General features: G+C 41.6%; 1 protein-coding gene across 13 annotated transcripts in view; it reads left to right on the top strand.

The window, feature by feature from the left end:
• Nucleotides 1-19,740, top strand: part of LOC143041147 (bromodomain adjacent to zinc finger domain protein 2B-like) — a 416,327-nt gene that overhangs the window by 373,035 nt on the left and 23,552 nt on the right. For 12 of the 13 annotated variants that reach the window (XM_076212935.1, XM_076212934.1, XM_076212940.1 and 9 more), the window contains 9 exons: nt 1,231-1,275; nt 4,714-4,767; nt 9,262-9,383; nt 10,573-10,769; nt 12,266-12,507; nt 13,500-13,789; nt 16,573-16,819; nt 17,465-17,605; nt 18,459-19,443. In XM_076212935.1, the coding sequence (XP_076069050.1) occupies nt 1,231-1,275; nt 4,714-4,767; nt 9,262-9,383; nt 10,573-10,769; nt 12,266-12,507; nt 13,500-13,789; nt 16,573-16,819; nt 17,465-17,605; nt 18,459-19,443 (2,323 nt within the window). The remainder of the gene's footprint in view (nt 1-1,230; nt 1,276-4,713; nt 4,768-9,261; nt 9,384-10,572; nt 10,770-12,265; nt 12,508-13,499; nt 13,790-16,572; nt 16,820-17,464; nt 17,606-18,458; nt 19,444-19,740) is intronic. The other variant, XM_076212945.1, reaches the window with a different exon arrangement.

Consider the following 19,740-nt stretch of genomic DNA (forward strand, 5'->3'; position numbering starts at 1 on the left):
AAGGGGATGGAGAGGGGGAGTCACTGAATTTATGAAGCGGCCTTGCTGTGGATGTGCTGTCTTGTGTCACTGCTTCTGACCCAGGGCAGTGGACAGGATGCAGGGATGACCCGTCATCCAGGAGGTGCCAAGGTAGGAGGAGGGTGGAGGGGAGTGGAATATGTAGGGAATGGAATGGGTGGGAGTGGTTTCTATGCCTTTTTTCTTTTTGGCTACCCCCTGTGTAAGGGGGAAAAAGCCTTCGGTATATATATGTACACACACACACACACCTACACATACATATACCAAAGTTTTTTTCCCCCTTAAAAGGGAGGTAGCCAAAAAACAAAGGCATAAAATCCACCCCGCTCATTTCATCCTCACATATTCCACTCCCATCCCCCTACCCTCCCTCTTATCCAGGCTCCTCCTGGATGATGGGTCATCCCTGCATCTTGTCCACTGCCCTGGGTCAGAAGGGATGTAGCAAGTCACAGCACATCCACAGCAAGGCCGCTTCATTTAATCTGCAAAAAAGATTAAAGAGAGGAAAGATGGGGAGAAATCTGTTGAGGCTGCATCAAAACATCATTCACATAAACCCCCCACCTACTCCCATGCATCACAGTTATCATAAGAGAGGTGGCCAGTCAAGGCACACATCCCCCTTTCACCCAGCCCACATGCATCCAACACCCATTTGTCTTCCATATTTATTGGCTCCTTATGGAGGAAAGGCCATCCCTCTCACCAGCCAACTGCCCAGGTCATAAGCATTGTAGTAAGACTGCATCCTCTCAGTAAGGCCAAGCAGCTGGTTTACCTCCATTATTTTGTTCCATAAGACCTCCCCCCAGCATCCACTCCAGAGTAGACAAAAAGAAATCCCATCAAGCTGTATCGAGTTATTGTTCATTTTCAGCCACTGTCCACTTATATCTATCTCTTGCCATCTCTCTTCATTTTTTTATTCATGCATGTGAACAATTGGCTAGTAAATGGAATCCCTTACCTTGAAATAGGATTGAGAAAGATTCTCACAATATTACTTAGAAAAACTGTAGATCCTCATCAACGCTGAAAAGGATCACAGGCAGTGATCATACATATCTTTGTATAGCATTCTTTTCTCAGATAGTGGGATCTACAGTTCATCTTATCATTGTGTTAGAACATTTAATTCATTTGAAATTTATTATATAGATTTGTTGACTTTATATTACTTGTGATGTTTATTTTCTTTTGCAGGAAAGAGAACAAGAGAAACAAAAGCAGAGAGTATTGAAGGAGCAGGTATGAATGTGTGATGTGTACTATGTTGCTTTACCTTTTGCCAGAAATATGCAAACATAGCCGTGTTCATGCATGCTTGGTGTTAAAAAAAAAAAAAAAAATGATCCAGTGGCTGTGAGGTTCCCAGGTGAGTAACGTAAAATCGAGTTGAGCTGTATTTGAGATGGCATTATCCTTGATGCACCTGTGTAATGGTTTACTGCACTTTCATCCTTCTTCATCAATGCAGTTCCTCACAAAAGCTAGCATCAACCACATATTCTGAATAGGGATAGGGAGGACTTGAGGGAATACACTGAAAATGCTGAGTTGGATAAGTGTTGATTAGTATGATAGTTGGAATAGAAATGAGGTGTCCATAAACAGATGGGCATCCCCACCACTTTTACTGGTTTTGAGTTAAGTATGGATATATAAAAAAACAGAATTCTGTCGTATAATTGTGTTCACATATTTTTACATGTCTACACATTAATCACCTACAAAGTATTCTCCATGTGAAGCAATGCACCGGTCCAGATGTGTTTTCCCTTGGTACAAAACAGGTCAGGAACTCTTGCAAGTACAGTCGAACCTCGAAAGCCCAGACCCCGAATGCCCGGACCCTCGTATGACCGGTCGAAATGAACAAAGGGCTGACTTTTCAAGCAAAGTTCCCTATTTGTCCGGTAGGTGGCAGTGACAGCCGTACACGTGTACTCAAACCCAGTCAAGCCGCCACCAAGGCTGCCGTTTCGTAGAATTTTGTACCAAAATGTAGTAAAATAGCGGTATGTGGCAACTGCACAAGGACATGAGGAAATTTTTTCTACATATCAGCGGGCTGTTAAAAACGTTCAAAAACTCAAACTTTTGTTTAAAAATCATAGAACTAGTTATCAAATAATAAATGGTACATCAAAATATGACTTTTATTGGTAATTGTGTTACTTATAAGATATTATACCCCAAAAGATACGTTTTTACCGTGTAGAAAAAAATTCTACGCTAAAGTTTCAGCTTTCTTTTAGCAATAATAATATAAAAAAAATATATATCTTACTGAATATGTTAGGGCATGGGGGCCTTATATACATTCAAGAATGAAAAAACTAGAACCAACATTTTGTCAAAGTTTGACAAGTATATCTTGCTATGAAAGTCTGCACACGCACGAGAAAAATGTATGCCCCGGTATGGCAACACTCCCATTCTACATGGCAGTGTAGAAAATGTGGCAACCCTGGCCGCCACCTCTGTCCCGCGTGCATACCTTCCGATATTTACAGTGTACGTAATAAAAAATACAGTACAGTACACTGTATATACAGTACATTTACATGCCTGTATTACAGTTATTATTACAGGATTATTAGTATTATAGCATTATTACAGTGTTAGAGTATTATTCTTATGTGTTTCTGTGCCATATCATACATAACCTATACGTTTACCGCTATGAAAATCTACGGGTGTTAGGGCGATATTTTCGATGACCGGACGTTTGGCATGACCGGACCACTCTTTCCCCCCAATTAGTCCGGGCTTTCGAGGTTTGACTGTATATGCCATTTAACGCCTCCTGTCGTTTTCTTCTTAATCTCTTTGAATATGATGATGCCTATGTATGCGTCATGAGCCATGAGTGGGGTATGTGAGGGTGCTGACATCAACTTCCTGATTATATTTATTTTGTAGTTGTAACTGAGTCCCCATATTCTGTCAACAGGCTTGATCAGGTTTCCTGTGACGTTACGTTTAATCAGGGTGAAAGAAAATGAACATGACAGCAATAACTATATTTTGTAATGTATTGTGATGCATCATTGTACATCAAGCAACCTGATACACACGTGAATATTTGAGGTTCTACGCCTGTAAAACATTTTCCTTTGAGGACTTTCTTCATTTGGGGAGTGGGGGGTGGGGATCATGGGGAGCAAGATTGGGTGAGTAGAGAGGGTGGGTAAGTGGGGTTATGCCATTTTTTTTATGAGAAACTATCTCATATTCAAGGTGGTGTGTGCACTGGTGCATTGTTGTGATGATACCACCACTCTTCACTTTGCCACAGGTTGCGGTATTTCCTTCTCACTGTGTCTTGCAAACGCTTCAGAACTGCCAAGCAAAAATCCTGGTTAACATTTTGACCAGGAGGAACAAATTCTTTGTGGACAATTCTCATGTATTTTTGGGTCGTGGTGATGTTGGATACTTTCATTGACTTGACTGCTGTTTTGTTTCTGGGCTGTAGACATGGCACCAGCTTTTGTCACCAATGATGACCTTAAAAAAGAAGGTCTGGATCAATTTCCAACTCATCAGTTCATTGCACACATTGATGACAGCTTTTGATGATCCATGAGCAAACGAGGCAACAATTTCACTGCAACTACTCATCCCCAGTTCCTCAGAAAAAATTCTTTGGCAGCAGCTCCAGGACACATCATTCAAATCAACAAGTTTGTCAGTTGTTTGGTAACTGTCCTCCAAGATCAGTTCATGAATTTTTGTGATGTTTTCATCCGTTTGGGAAGTTGACGGTTGCCCTGAATGAGATTGGTCTTCCAGTGATATTGACCATTCCTTAAGTATGCAAACCACTCGTAAACTCGTGTTTTGCTCCTGGCAGCCTCTTTGTAAGCTGTTTGAAGCATGATAACTGTTTCAGCTGCCATTTTCCCCAGCAAAAAACAGAATTTCACACAGTATGCTGCTCCTTCTTTTCATCCATCGTAAAAATAGATGAAGTGGCTTGAAACACTTCAAAACAATGGCAAACCACAGGCCATACATCTTCTCACGACAATCCCAGTGAGCAGACTGATGCCTAACGGTTGTCTCATGTGGCATCTAGCAGCGGAGTTGTAAACAATTATGGGTTTGGCCCACAAAAAATTACTCCAGTTACTTTTGGGTACCCCCTCGTGTATAGAGGAGGCTTATATACCTGTCATGATCCGTGCTTAATTTGGAACCAGTAAAAGTGGTGGGGATGCCCCTCTGTTCTTGGACACATCAAATATGCAAAGTCAAACCTTTATTTATGATGATGATCCTATGTGAGTTTAAAGATGATTAAAATTTTATGTAAACAACATAGCTACAGGTGAATATAGCTTTAGCTTTAATACTAAGTTAGTGGCTTTTGTTAATACAGTTTTCATTCAGATTTCACAAAATCATGAACATGTGACATTATCAGTCACTTGAATAGTCAGCAAATAAGCACATTGAGTTTAAAAAAGAGAAATAAGGAAACAGAATATATAACTTCAAAGTCATGGAACTTTCAAATCTTCCTGATTGGTGGAGTACAGGTATACTTTAGAGTAGAGAGTTGGATGAAACACAGCACTGGTAGCAAGATATTATCTGTAGTTGATACAGCATCGATACTAACCTGACTGTAGGTGCACCCAGTACTGTAGTCTGACAAGTCACATTATCATTCCGCAGTTGTATCTTCAGGAGCTCAACAAGCAACGAGAGATGCTCTACACACTTGAATTGGTATGTGTGTGTCCCCTTCCTAGCGATGACTCTAGCTTGACCTCCTTTGCTTCTGTCTTTGTCCTCCCCTCCCCCCTCCCCCTCCCCCCCAACTCTGCCAAGACTCTTATATCCCAGACTAAACAATTTATCTAGATTGTCACCTACAACATACACATTGACACAATTCATTCTCTCTCACCCTTTTTCTCCCCCTTTACTATCACCCATTTCTCTCCTGTCTCTCCCTTTTCTCTCCTCTCTCTCCACTATCTTCTCTCTGTCTCTCCTCTCCTCACCTCTCCATTTCTCTCTCACACGCACACACACACACACACACACACACACACACACACACACACACACACACACACACACACACACACACACACACACACACACACACACACCTCTTCCCTCTCCCTCATCCTATCCCTCCTTTACCCTCACCCCTTCTCTGTCTCTTTCTGTTTCACACACGCATGTACACATACAGTGGCTTGCTGGTGTTGTAGTATTGACATGTCCTGCTAAGTAAGCAGTCATGTGTTTGTTCCCTACCTTGCAATGAAAAGCAGCACAGAACTCCAGGATGCATCCTTTTCAGTTAGGGTGTGTGCTTGAATATAAAGGCACATCATGAACCAGAAATTGGGCTGTAGATGAGCTCTACAGTAAGCTCACACTGAAAACCATCCTACTCCCAAACAGTGGGAAGTGAGAAACCTCTGGTAGAGCAAAGCCCTGTCAGTTGTGGCAAGCCGCTGAGTTGTTTAGGCCAATACTGGGTTGCCTCCCCGCTTGGCCAGGGCTGTTGGGAACCAATGCGACATAGCCTGCAGTGGGCCTTGGGTATTGAACTCACATCCTCCTGCTCAAGTTTGACACAGTATCCACTGTGCTACTGTGTGACTGGAGCTCTCATCCAGGAGGGTAATTACTATCCATTCACAATTCCAAATATGTGACTGAAGGCCAAGCTGAAACTGAAATACACACATGTACACACACTTAACATGCACACACACGCATACTTTTATGATTGGAGACTAATCTCCAATCAATAAAGATTGCTTATATCTTCTATATTCTTATATCACATGTTACTTCAGCCCTCTTTCTCACTTAACACCCCTTTAGCACAATATTCTCCCTGTGGATCGAAGAGCTGGTTATTGCCAATGAAATTCTCTTTCTCTCTCTCTTCCCCCCCCCTCCTTCCTTCCATTACTTCTTCCTCTATTGTGTCCTTTTTATATCTTCCTTTATATCCCTATCCTTCCCTTACTCCTATCTCTTTTTCTCTCTCTCCACCCCCCTTTCCTCTCTTCCTTCCCTTACTTTTGGTTCTCTCTGTCTGTCTGTCTGTCTCCTTCACTTTCTTTCTTTTCTTCCCTCCCTTGCTCGCTCTCTCTCTCCTTATTCTTCTTCTTCCTCTCTCCTCTATCCCTCTCCCTTTCTCTCTTGCTCTATCTTCTTCCTCTCTCTCCCTCTTCTTCTTTCTATCTCTCTTTCTCTTTTTTTTTTTCTTCTTCTTCTTCTTCATCTTCTTTTTCTCCCCCCATTATATTTCAACCTGTGCCCTAGCAAGCTTTCATTCCCCACTCTGTTTTTAAAATATTTCTGACTCTGGTGAGCTTGTGGTTGATGCCTTTTAAATCCTGAAACTAACCCTGAGTATTTCTAGCTCGTGTATTTATTTTTCAATTTTTTGCTTTTGCATCATATGAAATATGAATTGGCAAAGTGGAGGCATTATGAACCTTAACGTTCTGTTTTTATTTTTGTTTATTTATTTTTATTTGGAATGTTGAAGTCATGCCAAATTTTGTGAGCAGATAGAGTGAAGACTATTTCAATTTCTCATTTAAGTTCTTGTTTTAATATAATTGTTCACAATTTGGAAATAGAAATTCAGTATTTTGATAATCATATTTTTTTCCCATGTTATTCATGACATTAGTTTGGTGATATGTAAAAAGGAATTTTATACTTATGGATACTTGTTTAAATTTGCAGAAGTCCAAATTGAATCTTAAGATTCCATGTGGATCAGTTTACTTGCTCAATGAATCATGATGATGTTTCTATTTTGTTAACAATCTTATCTTCATTGTTTCACTCAAAACATAATGGATTAATACCTATTTTCTTTCTTCAAATCTCACAAATGGTTCAATGGTTTGAATTACATGTTTTCTTTTTATTTTATTATTATTTTGTTTCATTTGACCTGGTTTTACTCTACTTTTGAGAAATCCAGCTATTCCCCGGTCACTTCCTCTTGGTTTGCTTCCAGTTCTTGCTCTACTAGTGACGGTTGTGGGTTGTCAACTGTAGATTGGCTGTAGTGTAGAAGCTCTGAGCTGCTGTTGCCAAGGAAAGATTTGCCTTTATTTTCATTTGATCAGTTGGGTTTGGTGCCACACACGAATGTTGAGGATATTTTTTTTTATCATAGCTGATGATGTCTGTAAAAGAAGTCTGGGTATACCAATTGCATGGTAATCTCTCTCCTTTTTTATGGTTTTATCTTAATATTTTTTTTACTGTGTCCATGTTATGCCTTTATATCACACCTTGGCTTCTTGCATGGAACATGAAACACATGAGTTTGCTTTTATTTTGCACAAATTGCTAAATTGTAGAACCCAGAAAGTTTGTAGATGATGCATCTCTGTGCTGCCGAATTTTTATTGTTTTTTATTTTATTTATTTATTTATTTATTTATTTTTATTTTTTTTTTCGGCCACCTAAATCATTGTAGTCATAGGAGAGCTTCATATATAACTAATTCAGTTTCTCCAAGAATAATAACTATAACTTTGCACAATGAAGGGGATAGGATACAAAAAGTAGAAAAATTACGAGGACATTCATCTTGAGCAAAGAAACTTAAGTTCCATTCTTAGAGAAAACCTAAATAATAACTCGTCACTTTATGCAAGATGCAGTATTAGATATTTTCCATCATGTACAAACAACACTGCCAGGATTTGTTTTGCTTTGCATGCTTTTCATATTTAAAGAACACTTTGGGGAACTCAAGTGTGAGAATATCTTTCGTGCTTCAGAGAGCAGTTCATAGAAGGTGCATGAACCAGGAAGAAGTGGTATTGTCTTCAGATGTATTTAGTTATTTACAGGATCCAGATCATAGATGGTTGATATTCAGGTGGATGTGGAAACGGTGTATTAGCTTATGGGGTTTTGGCATGGCCGTAGAATCCATAAAAAATTTTGTATTGATTATGCAAGACTTGATGAGCATTCAGTGGGTGGTTGTGATTTATATTAGTGCTGGTGGTAACATCAAGATGGTGACCAGAATTGCCCAAGCAGCCGATGTCCATGGCATTTGCTCGCTAGTAGATGTAAAGCCTTGTTGACACGGGGCAAGTTTTGTAGCTGCTAGTGTTAGAGACTTTTAAGCTACCCCTCTACTTGCCCAATGTCAATGAAAAATTAGTAATCTTAATACCAGTCTATCCGTGTCAACACTTACTTGCTGGGTAAGTGAACTTGCACTTAGTGGCTACTAAACTAGCCCTGAATCAATGAGGCTAAAGATTAAGGAGTTGTCGGCATGTGTTTGTCTTTGGGAATCATTGGTAACATTACTTGGCATCGAGAGATCTTATGTTCCTGGCTTTGGTTTAATGGGTGCTGGTGGTTGTGGCACTATTATGCTGACATAGGTACTGCAGTTCTCCGAGCATTGGTAATAGGGTGGCTTTCATAGGAATATATACTGTTTCTTTTTTTAAAATGGTGATTATTTGTAGCATAATGTAATTAGTTTTACTAGCAACATATCCAATTATCAGCATGTCAACATGGTGGCTCCCCCAGCATGTTAATGCTTGTTAATATGGTGTCAGTATGGCGATAACTGTGTTAGCTGTGTATTGTGGTATCTATCAATAACAATATTATAATATTAAATCAACTTGGATTTTGTTTTTGAATGAGCCTTTTAGTTTCTGTAGTACTAGTCCTAAGACTTTCTCAATCCATTATTTATTTAGGAATATGGATGGTGGCTGCATTTCTCATTTTCACCCTTCACTATTACCTATTCTCACATTTCCTGTCCTTCTTTCTCTTCTGTATGCTTAGTTGTATATATTACTGGTTTTTGTATGGGTATGTGCATCTTTGTTACTGTTATTCCATATATGGCTACTGTTTTCCGTCAGTTGTGGTTACTCACACATGACAGTGGGGTTGGCATGTTTTGGTTTGGATGGTGACATGCTTTCAGTAGACTTTTTTTTTTTTTTTTTTTTTTTTTCCATTTTTTTTTCATTTTTTTTTTTTTTTATCCCTTTGATTGGGGTGGATTACTGATACTGGTAGAAATAGAAAAGGTCTTACCTGGATGAAGATTGATTAACATCTGTTTGAAACATAATTGTTTGGCATATCAGCTGCCATATGATGCAGATCATTTTTATTTCCACCTTCCCTAGAGAGAAGGACTTTCGTCTGTATGTAACATAATTCTTTTTCAGGAAAGAGAACGTCGGCGATATCATGGTGTATTAGTTAGAGCAATAGAAGCGAGGAAGAGGTATGAAGATCGAGAGAGGAGAAGGGAAGAATTGAAAGAGGAGAAGAGAGCACATAGAGAAAAGTAAGTCTTTTATTACAAAATGTATGCATAAAGTAGCAATAGAGAGCCTATTACACTGTATGGAGCGGACTTGGAATCTAAGAGAAGAAAGGAAAAGTTTAAATTTGTTTGAGACAAAGTGTCTGAAAAGTATGGTAGGAGTTACAAAGTTGGATACAGTGAGAAATGAGGAGAGCAGGGGTGGAAAGGGAGCTGCAGATAGGGCTGGTGAAAGATTATTGGGATGGTTTGGAGACATGGAAAGAATGTGTAGAGAAAGATTAGCAAAAGTGGTATGGAAAACAGAGCTGGATGGAGTGAACTTGAGGGGATGACCAAGGATGAGATTGATGGATGGGATAAAAGTCTTTGAGCAAGAGGGGAATGTCTGTAGAGCAAGAAAGGGAGAAGGCTGGGGATAGGGGTGAGTAGAGAATGGTGGGGGTTTAGGAGCTGATTTATGTAAGTGATGACCTACTGGATGTTCTTCAGGAGTAGGATACGCGTACCAATAGAGACGCACTTACCCTATGCAGACGCATTTGACACAAAAAACTTCTACCTGCTGATGGTGAATAGACAGGAGTATAATAACATACATATACCAAGGCTTTTTCCCCCTTTCAAGGGAGGTAGCCAAAAAGGAAAAGGCATAAAATCATTGCCACCCATTCCATCCCTGAATACACTCCACACCCCTCCACCCTCCCTCTTATCTTATCACCTCCTTGATGACGGGTCATCCCTGCACCTTGTCCACTGCCCTGGGTCAGAAGCAGTGTCGCAAGACACAGCACATCCACAGCAAGGCCGCTTCATTAAAAGAGTATAATTATAGGCTCAAAAAATCACTTAACTATCCCCTCATAATTTGATTTTTTGAGCCTATAATTATGCTCCCATCTGTTCACCATCGGCAGGTAGAAGTTTTTTTGTGTCAAATGCGTCTGCATAGGGCAAGTGCGTTTCCATTGGTATGCGTACCCTACTGTACCCTTGGAGGGCCGTTGATTTAAGAGCGATTAAAAAAGGGAGAGAATTTTTTTTTATCTGCAAGACCACACAAGCAAGAAATGGTGTAATGGGGGTAAGGGGAGTATTTGACCAGTTTAGGATAGTAGGTTTCCATTTATGTTTCAAATGAAACAAGATTCATCACTTCATTTTTATTTTGTTGCCTCCTCACAATGTAGAACTTGTCTTTTACCAGGAAACGAGAGGAGAGACTGGCAGCTAAGGAATTGAGTATTCTTATGAAGGAAGTCAAGGAAGACATGGAGCTTACAGATCATTCATCTCTTCCAAAAATTCCAAGATTGGAAGGACTCAAGCTGTCTCCTGAGGCATTTGGCAATATCCTTATGGTCTTCGAGTTTTTGCATAATTTTGGAGAAACACTAGGATTTGGTAAGAGATCGTTTCAGTTTTCATTCAAAACAGTTCATAAGATTTTGTATAATTACCATGTATAATTCATTCATAATTTCATAATTTCATTCATAATTTCATTCAAAACAGTTCATAAGATTTTGTATAATTACCATGTATAATTACCATCCTCTCCTTATATGCAAGGGGGGACGGAGTGGGGGGGTCGCCGATTAAATGAAGCGGCCTTGCTGTGGATGTGCTGTGTCTTGCGACACTGCTTCTGACCCAGGGCGGTGGGCAGGGTGCAGGGATGACCCGTCATCCAGGAGGTGCTCAGATGAGATGGAGGGTGGGAGGGGTGTGGAGTGTATTTAGGGATGAAATGGGTGGGAGTGTTTTTATGCCTTTCCCTTTTTGGCTACCTCCCTTGGAAGGGGGAAAAAGCCTTGGTATATGTATGTATGTATGTACCATGTAAAAATAAACATACTCATTAACAGATTTAGAAAGTGCATTTTTCATTCCCATATATGAGGCTTCCAGAAACAGAGGGGCTTCCCTGCCACTTCTACTGGTTTCTTGAGTCAAGCATGGATGTATGTGAAGGAAACTTGCGTCTTTCACATTCCAAGCTTAACTAGAAACTAGTAAAAGTTGCAGGGATGCCCCTCTGTTTCTGGACACCTCGTATGCACGAAAGGTTCTTTTCCTTCTTTTAATGAAATGGTGGTGATAAACCAGCTTATGCTCTTGGACCCCACTGACTGTGAAAGTACTGTAACTTGCTGTATTGCCACTTGAGTAACATAGATGGGGCTAGAGGTGATCCTTCTTGCACGAGGTGTTAAGATGGGAGGGATTACTTAGGGTTTGATATGTGGGCCTCTTTGATGTCCATTGCCATTTACTTGGGAGCTGTGGGTGTTTTAAAAGAGAGTTCTGGGACAATGGATTGATTGGTCAATTGGCTCAGGTATTTGTGTTGACTTGACCATATCCTTTATTAAGGGTAGAAGTGTTTGATATGTAATTTCTTCTTATACTTAACTCTGTGAGAAAAATTTGACACAGCCCGAAGGGATTTCTCCCCATCTTCTCCTTTTCTGCATGAGAGGATGGAGAGGGGGGGGGTCGCTGATTTAATGAAACGGCCTTGCTGTGGATGTGCTGTGTCTTGTGACACTGCCTCTGACCCAGGGCAGTGGACAAGATGCAGGGATGACCTGTCATCCAGGAGGTGCCAAGATAAGAGGGAGGGTAGAGGGGAGTGGAGTGTATTTAGGGATGGAATGGGTGGGAATGGTTTTTAGGCCTTTTTCATTTTGGCTACCTCCCTTGTAAGGGGGGAAAAGCCTTGGTATATATATGTATATTTAACTCTGCCACCTTCCTTATACATCATTGGATAACTTTATAGACAGGGATGATTGATGGTAATTGACATAGAACTGCCAAGTGAAGGCCTTATGGCCTCTTGCATTCTTCTCCATTCTGATGTTCTTATCACATTTTTTTTGTTATCGTTTGTACAGACATGGACTCCCTTCCATCCCTCCAAAGTCTTCAGCTGGCACTCCTCAATGACTGTGAAAGCGAAGAGGAACTTCTGAGTGTGTTGTCGCACTTGCTTGTGTGTGCCATTGAGGACCCAGGCATTCCTTCCCCTCAGCGTCACACTACCATTCTTGGACAGACTCTCAATAGAGCTGACATAACTCATACCAACATTTCTGAAATTCTCAGGGTGTATTTATATGCTAACGCTACTGGAGAGGTAGGTTTATTTCTTGTTCATTTACCACAGGAAATAGATTACTTAGTGGAGATCCTCACTTCATCCCATTTAGTAGCCTTTTACAACACATGTAGGAGCATGGTGACAGCATTCTTCCAACCACCACCAGGATGTAACACTTCACCCTATACACATTATGGAAGACTGCATTGTGTACAATCATGCATGCCAACAACACAGTATATTCTCTATAATGGACTTGTGGGAAAACTCAGTTCCAGCCATGGCATTCCTCAGGGTCAGAAGCAATGGAGCAAGACACAGCATGTCCACTGCAAGGCCACTTCATTTAATCAGCGACCCCCCCTGTCCCCTCCCTCCCCTATGTACCAAAATCCTTTTCCCCCTTATAAGGGAGGTAGCCAAGTCAAAGCCATGTGCCCACTCCTACCCATTCTACTCCTCTCCACTGCCCCGTCCTCCCCATCATCTTAGCTCCTTGTGGATGATGGGTCATCTGCCATGGGTCAGAAGGAAGGTAGCAAGACACAGTACATCCTCTGCAAGGGCACTTCACTTATTCAGTGAACCCCTCTCTCCATCCCCACATGCAAAACAATAGAAGACATGGAAAAATCCCTTCAGGCTGCATCAAAATATCATTCACAAAATATCATTGGATTAATCCAGTGTACATTATCTCTTGAAATGTAATCTATATTCAAAAATAGTGCATACACATACATACACCAAAGGCTTTTTCCCCCTCACAAGGGAGGTAGCCAAAAAGAAAAAGGCATAAAAACCATTCCCACAACATTCAACAATAGTACAATAGTACAACATTCAACATTAGTACAATTCATTATTTGAATAGCCATCTGTAACAGATCTAGCTTGAATTTGAAAGTACCACTACATGTATCTTTTGGGGGTTAGACTTCATAGTTATGTTTACAAATACTGTATTCCTTATATATTACTTATTACATATAATATGTATTACTTATTGTGTTTGTATCATTTGGCAGGTTCGTGTTATTTATGGCCTTCTGGGTACTGAAAAGGAGAAGCGAGAGAATCCTAAACGAGGGCAGGAATGGGACGAAAAGCTCCAAGAAACTGAGGCGTATAAAATGTCGCAGTGGCTGGTCCGTCTCCCATTCCTAGCACTCAGTCCAACGCAGAAGAGTGAAATTGTGGTTTATGTTTGTAATGAACTTTTACAAAATAAAGCCGTGGTGAGGCAAATAGAAGATTCGATAGATAAACATAATAGTTTGAAGACAGAGAAATGGAAATTAGATGCTCGCATTAGGAGGTAGGTTATGTGGAATTTGGTATATATATATATATCTCTCTCTCTCTCTCTCTCTCTCTCTCTCTCTCTCTCTCTCTCTCTCTCTCTCTCTCTCTCTCTCTCTCTCTCTCTCTCTCTCTCTCTTTCTTCTTCTTCTTCTTCTGCCTGAGGGGATGGAGAGGTGGGGATTGCTGATTAAATGAAGCAGCATTGCCTCTGACCCAGGGCAGTGGGTAAGATGCAGGAATGATCCATCATCTTGGAGGATCTAAGAAAAAAGGATGGGAGGGGTGGTGAATGGGAGTGAAGTATGTGGGGATGAAATGGGTGGGAGTGGATTATGCCTTGAACTTTGACTTTGGCTAACTCCCTTGTAGTGGGGGGGTGGATGGTATATGTATGTAAATATATTTTTTATTTATTTTTTATATATAGTACATATTGTACATAGATACACAGTAAGATCCCAGTGGGGGTTAATAAGAACTTATCATAGTATATAGAAAAGGAACTATGCTTGTTGTGTTTTTACCTCCCCTCAGAGAGGTAGTTCATGATGCTAAACTGAATGATATTTTACCAACCCCCTGATATGGAGGATATGGCCTTTTCTGGATATGTATGTATGCATAGTAATGTAATTCTCAATCATTGGGAAATGTCTGTTGAGGAAGACGGAAAAAGACAGAAGATAGGGATGAATGGAGAATGGTTGTATATGGATGATGCTGTGATGTAGAAAAAGGGAGTGGGTGGGGTATGGGGGCTGAGGGAATATGTGTGAAAAATAAATTGAAGCACCCTGAAGGGATTTCTCTGTCTTCTCTTTTTCTACGTAAGGGGAAGGAGAGAGGGGGGTCACCGATTGGATGAAGCGGCCCTGCTGTGGATGTGCTGTCTTGTGGCACTGCGACTGACCCAGGGCAGTGGGTAAGATGTAGGGATGGCCCGACATCCAGGGGGAGCCAGGATGGGAGGGAGGGAGGGAGGAGGGTGAATGGCAGTGGAGTACATGGGGATGGAATGGATGGGAGTGGATTTTATGCCGCCACCATATATATCTCTCTCTCTCTCTCTCTCTCTCTCTCTCTCTCTCTCTCTCTCTCTCTCTCTCTCTCTCTCTCTCTCTCTCTCTCTCTCTCTCTCTCTCCTCTCTCTCTCTCTCTCTCTCTCTCTCTCTCTCTCTCTCTCTCTCTCTCTCTCTCTCTCTCTCTCTCTCTCTCTCTATCTCTCTCTCTCTCTCCCTCCCCCCTTCCCTCCCTCCTTCCCTCCCTACCCCCCTTGTACATACATATACCAAGGCTTTTTCCCCCTTACAAGGGAGGTAGCCAAAAAGGAAAAGGCATAAAATCATTTCCACCCATTCCATCCCTGAATACACTCCACACCCCTCCACCCTCCCTCTTATCTTAGCACCTCCTGGATGACGGGTCATCCCTGCACCTTGTCCACTGCCCTGGGTCAGAAGCAGTGTCGCAAGACACAGCACATCCACAGCAAGGCCGCTTCATTAAATCGGCGACCCCCCCCTCTCCGTCCCCCCATTGCATAAAAGGAGAAGACGGGGAGAAATCCCTTCAGGCTGCGTCAAATTTTGCTCACACATACTACCTCACCCCCCACCCATTCCACCTCATGCAATCACAACATCATCCATATACAACCATTCTCCATTCACCCCTGTCTTCTGTCCTCTCCCGTCCTTCCTCAACAGACATTCCCCTCTTCCCCAAAGCCCCCTTCACCCCATCCATCCACCTCATCCTAGGACGTCCCCTCATGTTCACTCCCTCCACATCTGCCTTCCATACCTCTTTTACTAGTCTTTCTTCACTCATTCTTTCCATGTGTCCAAACCATCCTAATATTCTTTCATCAACCCTATCTCCCAACTCCTTTTCCACCCCTGTTCTCCTCCTCACCTCCTCATTTCTCACTCTATCTAGCCTAGTAACCCCCATCATACTTCTCAGACACCTCATCTTAAACACATTCAAACTCCCTCTCTCTTCTTCTCTTATGTTCCATGTTTCTGCCCCATACAGTTCTGTTGGCACAATCACTCCTTCATACAGTCTCCTCTTAGCATCCATTCCCAAATGTCTATTCCTCATTACACTCTTTAATCCACCAAGGCATTTACTTGCTTCTCTCAATCTACATTCTACCTCCACCTTCACTCCACCTTTTCCTGCCACATTTGCACCCAAGTATCTAAAACTATCCACTTCCTCCAGTTGATGTCCCTTAATGCTCACTTCCAGTCTACTGCCACTTTCACCCCTAGTACATCTCATCACCTTACTTTTACCCACATTTATCTTTAGCTTTCTTCTATCACATACTCTCCCAAACTCTGCCACCAACTTCCTGAATCCCTCCTCCGATCCTGCCACAAGCGCAGTGTCGTCCGCAAACAACAGCTGGGTCACCCCCCACATTTCTCCATTTTCTTTAACCATCTCCAATCCCTGACCCACTACCCTTTCATTTACCTCTCGCACCACCCCATCCATGTATAAGTTGAACAGCCAGGACGACATAACGCATCCTTGACTAAGTCCCACCTTTACCTCGAACCACTCACTCTCTCCATTTCCAATCCTGACACAAGCTCTACTACTCTCATAAAAACTCTTGACAGCTCCCAGAAGCTTTCTTCCTATCCCGTATATCTGCATAACCTCCCACAGTGCCTTTCTGTCTACCCTATCATAAGCCTTTTCCCCCCTTGTAAGGGGGGAAAAAGCCTTTGGTATATGTATGTATGTGTGTTTATATGTCCTGGTGTTATTTTTTCACAGATTAAGAATGAGTGTAGCAAGAAAGAGGATATATAATGCTGCCATGCGTACCATGATGGACCACAAAGAGGATTCCAACATGTCCAGTATGTCGGGGGTATCCTCAAGTCAGGGTGACATATACAAAAAAGTTAAAAATGGAAAAGAAGATGAAGATGAGGATAAGAAAGATGAGGATGAAGAAGAAGAAGATGAGGAAAATGAAAGTGGTAATGAGAGCGAAGCCATGGAGGAGATACCTGATGAGGTAAGTGGTGACTGGAAATTTGCAGTTAGATGGCTTGACATTCATGTCCGTGTATATGGTTGGCAGTTGCCAACAAATCTCGCTAAAGAAATACCATGTGGGGATGGAGCCTTTAATAGTCCAAGTGCATCTACTCGTAATTTATAAAAACTGTAACAAATTAAATGTTGCACTAGTAAAGACTCCGTCCTCTCATGGTATTCTTGTCTTTATAATGCATTAATTGGAAACATACCCTGTGGCATTTTATTTACTTGTTGATTGATTTAGGGATTAATGATGGGTACATACACTGCTTCTGACCCGGGGCAGTGGACAGGATGCAGGGATGACCCGTCATCCAGGAGGTGCCAAGATAGGAGGGAGGGAGGAGGGTGGAGGGGAGTGGAATATATGGGAAATGAAATGGGTGGGAGTGACTTCTATGCCTTTTTCTTTTTGGCTACCCCCCGTGTAAGGGGGAAAAAGCCTTTAGTATATGTATGTGCATACACGTACTTGTCCTGCAAGGTTATTTTTTGAAACCTGTCAACCAGGTACTGAGGAGATATTGCGCAAAAAAAAAGAAAGAATCCTGATTTGAAGGAATATTTAGCCTGCTTTACTAGTTTCATTAATATAGCTGTACACTTGCATTATTCACAGGAGGATGATAAGCATCTAAATGCTGACGATGCCAGCAAAACGTTAGAGTTACTCCAGCGACAGATGGCTCAGGTTCGACAGGATTTGTTTGAAACTGCGCAAAAGGTGCGAGGCTTCAATTGTGGACAAGACAGATATCAGGTAAGGTGCCTCGTATTCAAATGGATTAAAAGCTGTATATAAAGTGTTTTATTGTGAAAGCATGCAGGGGGGAAAAAAAGTAAGTCATTTTATATCTTACAAAGCTTCTTTATTTATTTGTTGAGGAAGGAAGGGAGAAGACAGAAGATAGGGATGAGTAGAGAATGTGTATGGGTGATGCTATGATGCATGGAAGAGTGGGCAGGGGATGGGGGGTGGGTTGGGAGTATAAGTGAATGATATTTTGATGCAGCCCAAAGGGATTTATCAGTGTCTTTCTCATTGGGAAAGAGGGGAATGTATTGAGGAATGAAGGGAGGAAACAGAAGATAGGGGTGAATGGAGAATGGTTGTGTATGGATGCTGTTGTGATGCATGGAAGGGAGTGGGTGGGGGATGGGTGAGAGAGTATGTGTGAATGATATTTTGACGAAGCCCAAGAGGATTTCTTCCTGTCTTCTCTTTTTCTGCATGAGGGGACGGAGGGTGGGGGGATTGCCAATTAAATGAAGTGGCCATGCTGTGGATGTGCTGCGTCTTGCTACATTGCTTCTGACCCAGGGCAGTGGGCAAGATGCAGGGATGACCTGTCATCCAGGAGGAGGCAAGAAAATAGGGAGGGAGTGATATGGTGAATGAGAGTGGAGTTTGTGGGGATGAAATGGGTGGGAGTGGATTTTATACCTTTATGTTTGATTACTTCCCTTGTAAGGGGGGAAAAGCCATTGGTATATGTGTGTATTTATTTTGCTTACATATTTTTATTGATTTATTTATTTCTCCATAGTAACATGAAATTGATTTGTAGCACAAATTGTCAAAATTATTCTTACATGTTACTTTGTCCCTACAGCGAACCATGTGGGTGCTTCCTCATGCAGGTGGACCTTACCTAGAGGGTTTGTCCTCTTGCGACTACTCTGGTCGTGATCACTTCCCCCTTGAAATCCCAGAACCCGAGAACAAAGTCGGTAAAACTATCGCACAGTTTCAGGTGGAGCAGGAAAAACTGAGGGCAGAAGAGAGGTTGAAAGCAAAGAAAAGAGCGTTAGTTGAAGCTAAAGATGAAATTAGTGTAGATGTTAAGGAAGAAATTAAAGTTGAAAATGAAGTGAATTATGAAAATGGTGAGGAAAAAGTAACTGGTGTGATGAAAGTTGAAATTAAGGATGAAAAGATGGATTTCAAAGGTCTGTCAAATACGGATTCTTTACAAAAGATTATTGCAGTGAATGGTGATGTGAGGAGTGAGATGAGTACAGAAGTGCCTAACATTCCACAAGCAAAAGAAGAAATGAAAGTTGAAAATTGTGAAGAAGAAAATAATAGATCTGATGTTCCAACTCCTACAAAAAGTGACATGAATGCCAAAGTTATTGAAAAGAAAGATAGTCAAGCAAGTCCTTTCCTAGTGAATGGGGTTAAAGACAATGGCAGTGGAAATAATGGTGGTGAACTTATAGACAAGAATCTTTTGGCCACTGGTCTAGGGCTGGTTCCTGGTCAGTACTTACGGCAGGAGCATCTTGTACAACACGAAAAGCTGACTTTCAGCCTTTTGCCACGCCTACCCTGTGATTTTTCTTCCCTTGACTCGCTCCCAGTGGGGAATCAAACTCCTGCAGGTACTCCAAGGGCATCGTCACCTTTTTCACGTTCCAGTTGTCCTCAGAGTCCTGCTTATCCTACATCTAATCCTGGTACTCCAGCAAACCCTCAGTCCAATTTGTCTTCAGCGGCTGCAACTCCATGTTCAGGTGGAGCAGCCCAGAATCTCTCTCATCGGGAACTGTTGGAAAAATTACATCAGACTGCAGAAGCGCTACCAGTACCTCCAGGTTGGTGTTTCAGCTTTAGATTTGTAACCAGTTACAATGTTTTCTTATGTTTATTGTTGCCTTAATTGATTGGATTAAGAGCAAAAGGGAAGAAATTCATTGTATATTTGTGAGAAGAAAGATGAATGTGTTAGCACTGAATGAAATGAAACTGAAAGGGAAGGGCAAGTTGTTTGGAAGTGTGGTGGGTAGGGTGGCAGGAGTGATGAGAGGAAGGGAAGGAATGGCAGTGTGGTGTCAGGGGTGGCAAAAGTAATGAAAGAATGGTGATATTGATGGATAATGACTTTAAGGAAG

The sequence above is a fragment of the Oratosquilla oratoria genome, chromosome 30 (genome assembly GCF_046742065.1).
Source record: "Oratosquilla oratoria isolate Oo_2021 chromosome 30, ASM4674206v1, whole genome shotgun sequence".
In the NCBI taxonomy this organism is placed as follows: Eukaryota; Metazoa; Arthropoda; class Malacostraca; order Stomatopoda; family Squillidae; genus Oratosquilla; species Oratosquilla oratoria.